Below are 12,744 nucleotides of genomic sequence, written 5' to 3'. Positions count from 1 at the left end.
CGCACCGCGCACACGCCCCCCGGCCCGGCCCGGCCGCCGCACCCCGCCCCGGCCGGCCCCTCTTAGCATGGTGCGGGGCCGCCGCCGCCTCGTCCTCCGGCTGCCGACATGGGCGAGAGGCTGGAGCTGCGGCTGAAGTCGCCCGTGGGAGCCGAGCCCGCCGTGTACCCGTGGCCGCTGCCCGTCTACGTGAGTATGGCCCGGGCCCCGCACCTGCCCTGTCAGCGCCCCCCGGCCCTGCCCCGGCCGCGGCTCTCGCCGGTCGCTCCCCCGTCCCTCGGGCCCTTCCCGGGATCCATCGGGATGATCCCCCCCTTCCCTCGGCCGGGATGATCCCCCCGGGGTCGTCCCCCCCCCGCCGCCTCTTCCAGAGCCCCGGCCCCGGGTGCCGCCGCCGCTCGCCCTGGAAGTCAAATCCCCGATTTCATTTTATAATTGGTTGACTAAAAGCGAAGGGCGGGGAGGAGGAGGACTGGTTAATGAAAAGTTTTCGCGTTTTCCCTTGAGCTGGGCTCGTGTGGCCGGGTAATAACCGGGGGCTTCTCGGGGCCGGGGTGGGAATGCGGGGATTCTGGCCGGGCAGCGGCGCTGGAATGATGGGTGTTCCCGGGTGGTCGCGGGGACCCCCGGGAGCAGCCGCAGGCTGGGAATGAGCGGCGGCGAGCGCTGCTCGTGGGTCGGGAGCCAGCGCTGGGTGTCACGGGCTGCTGCCAGTCCCCCCTCCGGCCGTGCCCTTGGGGCTCCCCGTTTTATTTATCCCCAGCTCCATTCCGAGCCAGCCGCAGCCCTCGTGCTCCCAAATAAAATGTCACTTGTCCTCGCTTACTTACCCAGCCGCGTTTTTTCCCTAACTTGCCCGACTTTCCGCCGAGCCCGGGCGAGCGATGTGTGACCTTGATAACAATGTCCATGTTCGAATTAGTGACAATCCCACGGGAGCCGAAAGGCTCCGGAGGGTATTTTTGGATGCCTGTAGGCTCCCTATCAACCCCTGAGCGGTTTTTCGCCCCGCTCGTAGCACCTTAGCGAACACCTCGTAAAGGAAAAAATCCCCCCGTGTATTTTCCCCTGGCCCGAGCACTGTTGATTATCCCTGTGTTCCAGGCTTTGCTGCGGTACGTGAGAACACGCCGGGACACACGGGCTGGGGCAGCTGATACCGCTGATGTTGTCGCTCTCTTGGCAATCGCGAGGCGCTTGTGTGTGAACGATTAGAAATATCTCGCTCGTGGCCGGGGAGACGGCTGCGGGCTCCGCTGAGCCCTGCGGAGCTGCTGCCGTGTCCCTGCCTTCCCCAAGGCGCTGGGTGCCGGCTGGTGCCGTGTGTGTGCGGGGCCGGAGCCCGGCGGCGCTGGCGGAGGCAGTTTTCCTGTTTCCCTGTCAGCCGTGTTGGCGGGCGCGCGCTCTGCTCAAATTGTCAGAAACTGAAAGTACAGCGATGACCGGTTCGGGTTTTTTCTGCGCGTCGCCAAATATTAACTCGTGTTCCCTCGGCAGGTTGTGCGAGGCGGAGGTTAAAGATTACATAGGATAGGGGTTAATCTGAGAGGGAGGGATGGTTTTCTGTCTATTCGCAAAGATCCCTACAGGCTTAAAAACCGAAAAAACCGACCCCCCACCCCCCGCCCTTTATTTTAAGGGTGAAACGTTTGTTTTGCAGCATGGGAAATGAGGATTTGGTTAATTCAGGAGAACTTGAGCAGCTGGTTCTGAAGATGGCAGAGCACATAGAATTTCTACCCCAGAAGAAGAGGAAATTCTGGGGAATTAATTTCTTCTCCTTAACCAGAAATGCGGGGGGGGGGGTGATCCCCATGTGCCGAGAAACACCCCAAACGTCCTGCCCTTAAAGTGTCCCCTTCCCACTGCCGGCTTTCCCACAGTCATTCACGAGCGCCCGGTTCATCTGGAGCCCTCCGATGTCCCTCCCTGCAGCTCTGGGGAGCAGGTCGGGCTGCGGGCGGGGACACGCGTGCCTCGCACACACGTGAACCCTGGAGCTTTGGGAGCAAATCCCTCTGCCCGTGGCCTGCTGACATTGTGCTCTGCTGAACTGCAGACGTGCTTCCCCGGCAGCACCGAGGCGGTTTGGTTTGAGAGCTCGGCTCTCTTTGACGTAAGCACAACATTTCTTAGTTTCACCACTCGTGCTGCTGTGTGGTTCTGAGCGAGCAAGGTGGGATACCTGAGTGTGGGGGGGGAAAACATGCTTCAGGTGGTTTTATTTAGCAGCATTCTTGCTGTTTCCTGTTGGAAGTTAGGTGTGTTTTCCAGAGGGAGCTGGAGGGGAAGCTCAGGGTCCTGGCGGGTTATTTTTGGTGAGAGCAGCAGGACTGGCAGGGAATCATCTTTCCCAACATCCGAGGCTGTGTATTGTAAACCTGCTGCGTGACGGGTTCCGTGGGGTGATGTAACCCTGCCTTGAGTAACTCGGCTATTTTTATGCTCTTACTACATCTTAAATTAGCGGCGTCGGTGCTGCCGCGTAAAAGGCTGATCTCCCCTATTAATGGGTGCCTGCATTAATACCGTGGCTCTCTATTGCCGGGCTGCTGCTTATTTCTCGTCTAATAGGAAAAGTGGGGTCTCCTCAGGCTGCCGAGCCCGCATAATAGCCCGGCTGCCGGGCTCGTTGGGACGCTAAAAGAGCCGGGGAGGCTGATGTGAAACACGTATTTCCCTCCGAGTGTAATTAGGGCCGTGGGAGGGGAGAGCGGTGGCGGAGCAGCTCCAGCCTCCCACTGGCTTCCACACAAAACCGAAAGTGCGGCTCTTCCCCCGCCTTCCGCCGGCTCCGAGGAGAGGCCGCGGTGCCCCGGGGAGGCCGTGCCGAGCCGTGCTGGCCGTGCCACACTGCGATGAGTAAGTTGACTGGTGCACGGTGAGTAAGCTCTCCTCATGACTCACGAAATATTTTCTGATGCTGACCTCTGTGGCGGTGACTGCCCCGCTTAATCAGAGCCGGGGTGAGTTGTACTCCTTTGTGCTCCACTTAACTCCTCCGGCCCCACGTACCTGCCCTGCCTTCTGCCGGGCTCGGCTTGTCAGAGACCACTGATATGGGATGAACATTTGCATTTTGGTGCTGGGCGAGATACAGGCCCGGATAAAGAAAGCATTTAGTTGAGAGTTAATGGGTCCAGGTGGTTTAAACAGGCTGCTGCCCGTGGGGGTGGTGTTTGTAGTGGTACCTCAAATATTGCTGTGCACAACTTCGTACTCATTACTTACATCTGATGGAGACAACAGGTGAAGTTCTGTTTGGTTCTAAGACTGGAGATATTTAGGTTTTTTCCACAGAATTTTCCTTAAAATGGTTCATGCTCTTGTCTCGGACTTTTACTATAGTTAAAGCTGAATCTGGGTTAGGTTTAAACATGGGGATTTTGTCGTACCATGATAAGCTCTGCCTGATCTGTGAGGTGTCTCAGGTTGGACTTTGAACTCCTCTTGACAAGTTCCTGCTTAGAGTCCCAGCCTGCTGCCTGTGGGGGAGGGAAAAAGGCCTGTGGGGTGCTGTGGGGCATTTTGGGGTTTTTTTGTGTGTGGGTTTTTTCTTTTTTTTTTTCTCTGGATCAGCTCTACAACTTGGTGTTGCCCAGTTCTGCTGATACATCTGTGGCACGAGTGAGGGACTGTATGTACACAGAACTGAGCAACTGGAGGTTCAGAGCTGCTCAAGCTGATAATTGTCCCCAAAATCGATGTTTGCTGGACTGCACCGTGTTGCACCACTCGAGTTGGTGAATGTGGAAAAGCCTGTTTGCTGGCTGTCAGAGAGAGGACAGCAGGGCTCTTTTATCTCCTCTTCTTAAGGCTTGCACTGATCACAGTCAGTGGTGACACAGGGGACAGGAGGTACAGCCAGGTGGTGGCTTGGAGTGGCTGAGACACCGTGTCCTTCACTGGCTGTGACTCAGTGCCTGTCACGGCCAATAGTGAGCAAGTCCTTTCAAGTTTCAGAATGAGGCATCTGCCCGTGCTGTGCTCTGTTCCCTGGTGAATGGCAATCCCCCAAAAGGTGACTGGAAGCCTCTGTGTGCGTGAGATCTTCGTGTGTCGTGTTCCCCCCTCCCTGTTTGACTCGTGAGGGCCGAGGATCTGTGCAGTGACAGCCCCTGGCAACTCCTCCTGCAGCCCAGGCTGCTGGGGGGGAAGCCCCTGGGGATCCCAGGAGGGTCTTGCTCTGGGTATAGAGTTATAGAATGGTTTGGTTTGGGAGGGACCTTAAAGCTCATCTCACTCCACCCCCTGCCATGGGCAGGGACACCTCCACTAGCCCAGGTTGCTCCTTTGATCCAACCTGGCCTTGGACCCTTCCAGGGATGGGGCAGCCACAGCTGCTCTGGGCAACCTGTGCCAGGGCCTCACCACCCTCACAGAAAAGAACTTATTTAGCTTCTGCCATATTTACCATATGTTAATACCATTTTTTTAATCTTCTACCAGTTTTGTTCCCTTCCTCTTCCTCTGGGCCAGGAGGGGACAGTCCTGCTCGTGCCCCTGTGCACATCTTACCAGAGTCAGGTGCCTCTACCCTGAGCTGCTCAAGCCTAAACCTCCAAATTAGCAACTGGGACGAGAAGTCTGGCTTGAATAATTCATTGTTTTGTCTGTGTTCCTCCTTGTTGCTGCTGACTTTCCACTCAGCTGTGATGGCAAGAAAATTCTCATTTTCTAATTGAGTGTTGTCAGAGCATCACCCCGCACGTGGAGAGGTGCGTGGCTGCTCCTGGCAGTAATGGGGTACAAACATGGTGCTGCTGCACTTTGTACAGGCTGGGGGGTGCAGAGTGTGTCTGTGGTGGGTTTTTGCCCCTGTCTCCACTGTCCTGATCCAGCTGATACCATTCTGTCACCAGAGGAATGTGCTGTGCAGGGAAAGCTCAAGGGCAGGCCGTGATAATGAAAATCACAGCCCAGTGAGGAGCATCACCTTTGAAACGAAAGGTCAACAGGAGAGATGAATAACAGACCTTGTTTGGGAGTTTCATCCTTTTTTTGTGTGTGTGTGTGTGTGTGTGTGTGTGTGTGTGTCACTCGGCTTTCCTGGGAAGTTTCTCTGATGAGTAACTTTGCCTTCCCAGGCAGCTGGGCAGGTCGAGAGCCGTGGCACGATGTTGTAGATCAATTTGGGAAGGTCCTAAATTGGAGCTAAATCGTTCCCTTGGGGTTGGAGCTGCTGAGGGTGGTCCGACGCCCCCTGCCCCTTGCCATTTCCCCTGCACACATCCATCCCATCCTCATTCCATCCTCCGCTCTGAGCCGATGGAAAACAGCCTCACGTTTTGCACGTGCCTCTCTCTTTTTTCCCCGGGATGGGTTTGTGCCGGAGGGAGCGGGTGGGATGTACGGGGGGGGGTCGCGGTGAAGCCCCCCTGAGTCACCGCCGGCAGCTGGGAACGCGGTGCCCGTGGGATCCGTGTGTGTGGGGCGGCCCTGGGAACCGGATCGCGGGAAATATCTGCGCTGGAAAAAAATGTAGCAGTGTTTGCAGAGCGTGGCCCCCCCGCCCTGCTCTGAAATGTGAGTCACCGCCTGCCCGGGGCCGTGCCGGGGAGGGGGTGGCAGCGGGGGAAACTGTTGCTCTGCCTTTGCCAGGCAAAGCCTCCTCACCCCCTGAGTAATCGCCCAGCGATTCGGCTGCGGTGGCAGAGCCGAGGGGATTTCTCCGAGCTGGGAGATGCTGGTGATGCAGCTCGTTGGGAAATGTTTGCGGGGATGACTAATCACTTAGAGAAACTTCTCTAGTCAAGGAAAGGTCTGAAAGCATCATCAAACTTCTGATTTTTTCAACACCCCTCTGCCCTCCCCGGTTGTAAAAACATCTGGAGTGGGGCAAAACTGGGCGATAATGACTCGGGAATTCCAAAAGCATTTGAGTTTCTCTTCTGCCCGGCAAATCTACACAAACAAATGACAGAGTTGGCACAGTTGCATCATTTTCTCTGCCCGTTGTGTTCTCCCCAGAGCCACAGGGACCCCAAATGTGCTCCTGGGGGGGAGGCAGGCGAGCCCCGTGGTGTTCAATTGTGCAGCACGGTGGTTAATTGTGCAGCACGTGGGGAGCACAGAGGAGCAGTTTCCTTCGGGGCTTTACCCTTTGAAGTATAACTTGCCCCGGGTGACAATCGGTGCTTGTTCAGTTCTCAGACTGGCTTTTGTTCCGAGCTCTGACCCGTTGGATACAAGATAAATCATGAGTTCACTTAACAGGCACTTTTCCCCCCAGTATTTCTGGCTGAAAAGTGGAAGCTGTTCTCTTGTCGTGCATCTCAAGACCACACTAGTCTTTATTTTTCCATGTAACTTATTTATCTGAAAGGTGACTGTTGGAAGACAGAGTAGCTGTCCAAGATCACTTGTTTTTTCCCATTTTTTTTCCCATCAGCAGATGAGTGAGGATTAATGTGCCTGTCCTGGCCAAAGTTCCAGCTCAGACAATTCCAGTTTATCCACCTACAAACTCACCCATCAGTCCCAGTGGGACACAGCACTGGAAGCTCTCAGGGTGCCAAGGGAAGTTGGTACCACCAGGAGCAGCCCCAGTTCTAGTCCTCCCTGGCAGCCTGATTATCTATGGAGATGATTATCCTTTCAAGTCTCAGATATGGGACTGAATTGTGTCCCTCCTGGGAATTTAGGCAAAATATCTTACCTCTTGCTATGTGAGATTTATGGGGAATTTAATCACCCTTCTCCCCAGACATCCATATGTCTATTTTGTTCTCTTCCTTCTTTCTTTTCCTCCTTTCACACTGACTTGTTTTTTTTTCCCTTCCTGCTCTGAGTTAACCTTTAACTGTCTGATTAAAGCTTTGCACTGTAATGATCAACACAAGGACCAAGGGTGAGGGGTGTTTTTTTGTCCCTTACAGTGTCTTTATCACAGATTGATAATCATAAAGCATCTCAACATATTTTTGCTTAATTTATTTTCTCCTTCCTAACAGAAAGATCCATAGGAGGAGGAAAAGTTCATATTGTGAACATAATATATTTATTTTCATGGTGATTATTAAAGACAAAACTAACTCTGAGGAGGAACAAGAAACAAAGCTGAATATACAGAATTGGCCACATGCTGCTATAGATATCAAGCTGAGTAGGGACTATTTTTAGAGCATAGGAAGAGGGTGAGTATATTTTGCAGCAGGAAATGATGGTTTCATAGATGGGTCCAGATCTGTGAATAACGACAAAGTTCCTGTTCAGAGTGTTTTGGTTTGTTTCATTTCATGAGTGAATGAGAGTCTTCTAAAAATTTGCACTGAAAGGACTTTTCAGTGTTGGATGAAAAATCTCAGGAGCTACTGAAGGCAGGTTAATGAAGCATTGGAAACTTTAACAAACCAAACGCCACAGAAAGTTCTCAGCAAGTTCCTTAGTAGAAAATGAATGGATTTTAATACTATTTTTGTGATATTTTCTGTGAGTGTGAAGGGCAGTTTCCTGAGGTTTTGACATTAATGTCATTTACTTCTTAGGGCTCAGCAATATTATTGTTTGGCAGTGTAAACTTCTGAAACTCTAAAAACTGTGAGCTTTGGAGACTGCTCTTTCATTCCTGGATGAATGAAGCTGGATTTCCATTGGGATTAGGTGATTCCCTCTGGTTTCCATATCTGTTGGCAGCAAGACCTGGGAGATCAGAGGGTGTCTCAGGGTGGCCTCTGACCCTCTGGAGCTGGGTTTGGAGTCTGTGTGGATCCTGCTTTGGTTTCCATCCCTGCTTACTACAACAAATGGTCATTGCTGTGTTTGTGATCACACTTACAAGGATTTAAAGTAGAAGCTTGTAAAAAGTGGTTGGGATTTGATATTGTCTGTTCAGAACCTGCACTGGATCCCTGCTCTGCTCCACAGTTTGGAGCTTATGGAAGAAAAACCATATCCATTCATAGTTCACTTTTGTCCCTCACAAAACACCTTTCTTTAGGAGCCTGGTGGGTTCAGAAAGAGTTCAAATTTTTATTGCTGATTTCTGATCTGTAGAATATTTGTGTGTGTTATGTAGGAGCAGGATTTCTGAGCTGTCCAAGGCTGAGTTGCCTTTCAGAATGTGAGGTGGTTGTTTAAGGTGGTGTTGTCTGCAGGAGCTTCCCTTTGGCTGCCAGTTTTCCTTGCAGGGTGTGGGATCAGGTGACTGAAGAGATTCCATGAGGTTCCTCCCGGCACCCACCCAGGCTGTGGGGAGACTGTGGGGTGGAGAGAGAGATGGTGGCTGCCCTCAGCACCAGCAGTTTTGGGACTGGGTGATGGTTTCTGCCAGCAGTACCCCTTCCCTGGGTTTCCCATGAGGATTTGTTCTGTCAGAGTGAGTAGAGATGTCAGACCAGAGATGTTTTGTGCTCCCCAGTCGCTGCTGCAGGGAGGTTATTTCTCTTTTGGGGTTCCTGGGGAGGTGACAGTTTGTGGCTGGGACATGTGCAGGTACAAACGACTCCTGCCATGGCTGTGTGAGCTGCCCTCACCCTCAGAACGGTGGGTTTGTTACTACTGGGCTGAACTGGGAACCAAAACACCGCAGAGGTTTAGTTTAGTCTTAGCTTAGGCCTCCCCTGCCTTTGTGTGTGAGCACAGGCACTGCTGGCCCAAAGCAAGAGGGGGTTTTGGGGAAGTGGTGGCAGAGCAGGTGGCTGTGTGGGGTTAAACTGTCTGTGAAGTGCCTTCCTGGTTCCCTAGAGTGAAAGCCCAGCAGTTCCCTCTGTCCCAGGACAAGCAAGAGCTGTGTTCATGTGCACATGGGATCACCCCAGCTCCCTCCGGCTGCCCTGCTGTGGGAACAGTGGCATCACCTCAAACTGCACTGGGAGGGCAACAGCAGGTACCAGTGAGGGTCCTGTTGTACCACAAGAATTGCATTCCCCTGTGCATTTTCACAGAACCATTGTTTTGGTGACCAGCCTGTGTTTCTCCTCCTGGTGTCTGGCTCATGCAGATGGAGCCGGTGGGTCCTGTCCTGCCCGGCTGCTGCCTTGGCCACTCCTGCAGCCTGATTGCCCGGTAATGTGTTTCTGCAGCCCCTCCTGCAGGTACCTTGGGAACCATTCCCTGCCGGCTGTGAGCAGTGTCCGTAGCAACAGTTGGAATTGCTGTGTGCAGAGGCAGCCCCGTGCTATTGGGGCTCAGGGAGCTGCAGGTCCCTGGTGCAGCCACGCTAAGTGATTATCCAGAGCAGTCTGCAGCCTCTTTGCCTTTTGCCTTTATCTTGGTGATTTTTAGTATATTTTGGATCTTGGGCCAACATTTTCTTTTCTTTTAATGTCCTTATTAAAGAGGCCATAGTGTCCTCCACATTTTCCATTTAGTTTTGTGTGGTGATAAACTTACAGACTGCTGGAACTCCATCAGCCTTTTCTGCCTCTTGCTGTGGGGGAGATGAGCTACCAAGACTACATTTTAAAGCCCTTCCTTGTCTTTTCTTCTCTGGGGCTGGGAGGAAAAGTATGGACACAAGCTGTTCTCTGCAGGAGGTCTCTTTGGATACATCCCAATATATATGTATTCTTGTGGATGGCCTTGTGATTTCTTGATTGAGGGAACAGCAGTAATTGGGTGGTTCAGAGAAGGCTTTTGGTCTCACTTGTAAGAGATCTCGTGCTTTGGTTGTAGCTGTGGAAGGTGAATGGCACAGTCTTGATTTGGGATGAAATCTGGTGCCCCAAGCCTGTCTATCCAACATGAAGTACTGGGTGGAGCAGACCTCCCCTCACTCAAGGTGTAACTGGTATTTAAGCACCAGGCAAAGACCTTAAAATGCCAAGTGCTGGAAGGCAGAGCTGGCAGGGCAGGGAGCCCGAGATCTCCCCTTTGTTCAGCAGCTGGAATTCCCGTGGGTTTGGCTTTTCCCAGGCCCCCGGGAAGCCCGTGGAGGTGTGTTGGCCACGGACACGCTCCGTGTGCCGGTGGCTCTTTCTGGGCGAGGTGTAAAGGAAGTTAAACCCCGGGGGAGATGAAACACAAACTCCTGCCAGGCTGCAGTCTGTGGTCTGCCGGGCCATCCCTGTGCCACCCGGAATGCCGGAGGCTGTCCTGGCTCCCGGGGAAGCCGCAGCTGCAGGAGCCCACGGTGCTTTTCTTGGTGCCTGGGAAATGCTGATCCTCCTCCCCAGATGGAGGGAGGAGAGGGGCATTAAAGAGGCACTTGTCCCACCAGCCTTCTGCAAGATTGATTGGCTTTTCCTAATCCATCTTTTTGATCTCTGCTCACCATCTTGTCTCCAGCTGTAACATCCTCCTCTCCCTTGGATTTATGGACTGCTGCCTGTGGAGAGAGCTGCCACTGCAGGCAACCAGGCTGTTGTTTAAAGCCAGGGGCCGGTGGGACTGACCTCTTTTGTTTTCCGAGTTAAATGGATCGTTTGGAGATCAGAATTTGGCAAATCCCAATGACTTCTGTTAATCCCTGACTGGGGTCAGTGTTTGGGGCTGGGGAGGAGCTGTGCCGGGGCTGGAGTGCTGGGATGGTGTTAAAGCAGCTCATTAACGGGTGCAAGTGTCGGCGGTGATTTGTTTGTAACTGCGTTGTTTCACCTTCGCTTCTCACATCACACCCTGGACAAAGGGACACTTGTCGGCTCTTTGCACCTTTCTGAAGAGCTGCTTTGGTCACCTGGTTTTGCTTTTGGGGGTGCAGGTGTGATCTGGTGAACTGAACTGGCTGTGCAAGGGTAGAGGTTGCTTCTGCTGTGGGACAGTTTAGTCTGGGCAGCCAAAGCTGGGCTCAGAAACGCATATTCTGTCTCTGGAGAGGAGATAAAGGGGTTTAAAGGTCTGTGTGTGGTGCTGTGAGAGCGAAAGGCTGAAGGGACCTGAGCTGTATTTCCTTTTTTCCTTTGGTTTTTCAAGAGCTCATCCAGATTTTCAAACCATTTGTTCACCCCTCAGGTTTGTGGGTTTTTTTTCGGGCTGCCTTTTTGCTGCCTTTCCTGTGCAGGTGATCAGATCCCACAGGGATCCCACTTTCCTGGAATCCTGGAATCCCAGAATGGGTTGGGTTGGGAGGGACCTTAAAGCCCATCCAGTCCCACCCCCTGCCATGGGCAGGGACACCTTCCACTGTCCCGGGTTGTTCCAAACTCCGTCCCCGGGGAAATGAAATGTAGAAAAATAGTGTTCACCCCCAAGCCCCAACTCAGTCTCATCCCAAAGACAAGCACAGTCTCACAAGAAGAACCTAAATATAAAAAGATGTAAATTTGGAAGGGCACCAGGGGGGTGTTTCTTGCTCCAGGCAATGTCTGCTACCCAATTTAATTGAACACGTTCTTTGTGTTTGAGGAAGAAACACAGAACCAGTTAAAAAATGTTGCTTTAGGTTAGAAATTGGCTTTAGACTCTGGATTGTTGCACTGTGAGATAACTAGTCCTGTAGAAATACACCCAGGAGTCTGGGATGTGGTACTGGAACACAGAATTATATCAAAATCCTGCCATTTAGATACTTTAGGGGGTGTTAACTCGAAAAACTGATGTAACCAAACCATCCACGCTGGGGGAATTACAAATTACAACTTCCACCTTGTGGCAGAAATGTAGCAAACTCTAATTTTCAATTTACTTTGCTCTTGTTCTGCAGCACAGTGTCAGATTTAGCTGGTTTTATTAGGAATTTGGTGCTTTGTAGAACAAAGTTATGCAGAGAGCTGAGCTGGGTCTGGTACTGGTCATGTCATGCAGGCTGATCTCTCTATATAATATGTAATATTGAGGCTGCTTTAGTTTTCTTATGCTTATATTGATGATGTTTTAGTTGGGATTAGCAGACAAAGACTATGGTTATAGAAAGTGGTAGTGGCTGCCTGAACATACATATTTGGGAAGAGCTTTGGGGCACTGCCTTATTTGGCCTTTAAATCACAGATTGGGGCCTTTTGTAGCTGCAAGATGCAAAAGGTTTCTTTTTTATGAGGAGGTGAAGGGAAAGATCAAACCCCTGAAATGGATCCTGGTGGCTGAGGGGCGACAGGGGGGTGTGTGGGAGGGCTCTGTGTGTGCTGGGGGCTCCTGGGCACTGCTGTGCCTGCAGGAACAGCTCTGGGTGTGTTCCTGGCTCCAAACTCCTGGGACTGGAGTTGTAGGAACATGTGGATGGAGAAAGTTGGTGTAAGAATGGGAACTGGCTGGAACTGCATTCCACTGCTTTCCATAGAAAGTTGGATTCTCCTTTAAGTGACTTTCTCAAAAGTGCTTCCTTTCTGTTATTCTTTTTTCCCCAATGAAAACTGGCAGAAACTGCTGAACTTTCCCCAGGAACTCACGTTTTAATATGAAACTGAACCTTTATGTTGGAAAGTCAGAACTCTGCAAGAAGTTCAGCTGGAGAGGAATTGGCTGCAACAGCTCAGCCTGTTTGAGTCTGGTTTGTTTTAAACTTGTGAACAGCTTTGGGCAGTGCCAATAATTACCCCAGATTGCAACTCTTTAAACACTTTCCACCTCAGGGAGATAAGGGCTTGTCTCATGAAAAGCTCCCATTTATGTGGCTCTGAGGATTCCAAGGGCATCCCAAGCAACATAAATTCAGGAACATTGGGAAGTACAGCCAGGCCAGGGAGCAGCACGTAGGGAGCTGTGGGAGGGAGGGGGGAGCAGCCTGGAGCTCCGGAGGGTGAATGGAGCTGCTCTTCGTGACAGGGAGCACCGTGGCAGCTCTCGTGACTGAGAACAGAACACTGAGGCTTCTTGAGCCTGGGCCAAAGGGCCTCTGCACGTGGGATTCCATGAGGGATGGGCTGGGCT

At 52.1% G+C, this 12,744-nt stretch overlaps 1 protein-coding gene across 5 annotated transcripts in view; it reads left to right on the top strand.

The window, feature by feature from the left end:
* The first annotated feature begins 31 nt into the window (after positions 1–31).
* DOT1L (DOT1 like histone lysine methyltransferase) overlaps positions 32–12,744 on the top strand; it is a 69,653-nt gene continuing 56,940 nt past the window's right edge. For 2 of the 5 annotated variants that reach the window (XM_027703073.1, XM_027703072.1), the window contains exon 1: positions 33–189. In XM_027703073.1, the coding sequence (XP_027558874.1) occupies positions 109–189 (81 nt within the window). In that variant the 5' untranslated portion in view covers positions 33–108. Of the gene's footprint in view, positions 190–12,744 lie in introns of all 5 variants that reach the window. The other 3 variants (XM_027703074.1, XM_027703075.1, XM_027703077.1) reach the window with 3 other exon arrangements.

The sequence above is a fragment of the Neopelma chrysocephalum genome, unplaced genomic scaffold, assembly GCF_003984885.1.
Source record: "Neopelma chrysocephalum unplaced genomic scaffold, ASM398488v2 Primary Assembly neopelma1_201, whole genome shotgun sequence".
NCBI lineage: Eukaryota > Metazoa > Chordata > Aves > Passeriformes > Pipridae > Neopelma > Neopelma chrysocephalum.
This window is presented reverse-complemented; position numbering and strand designations above follow the sequence as displayed.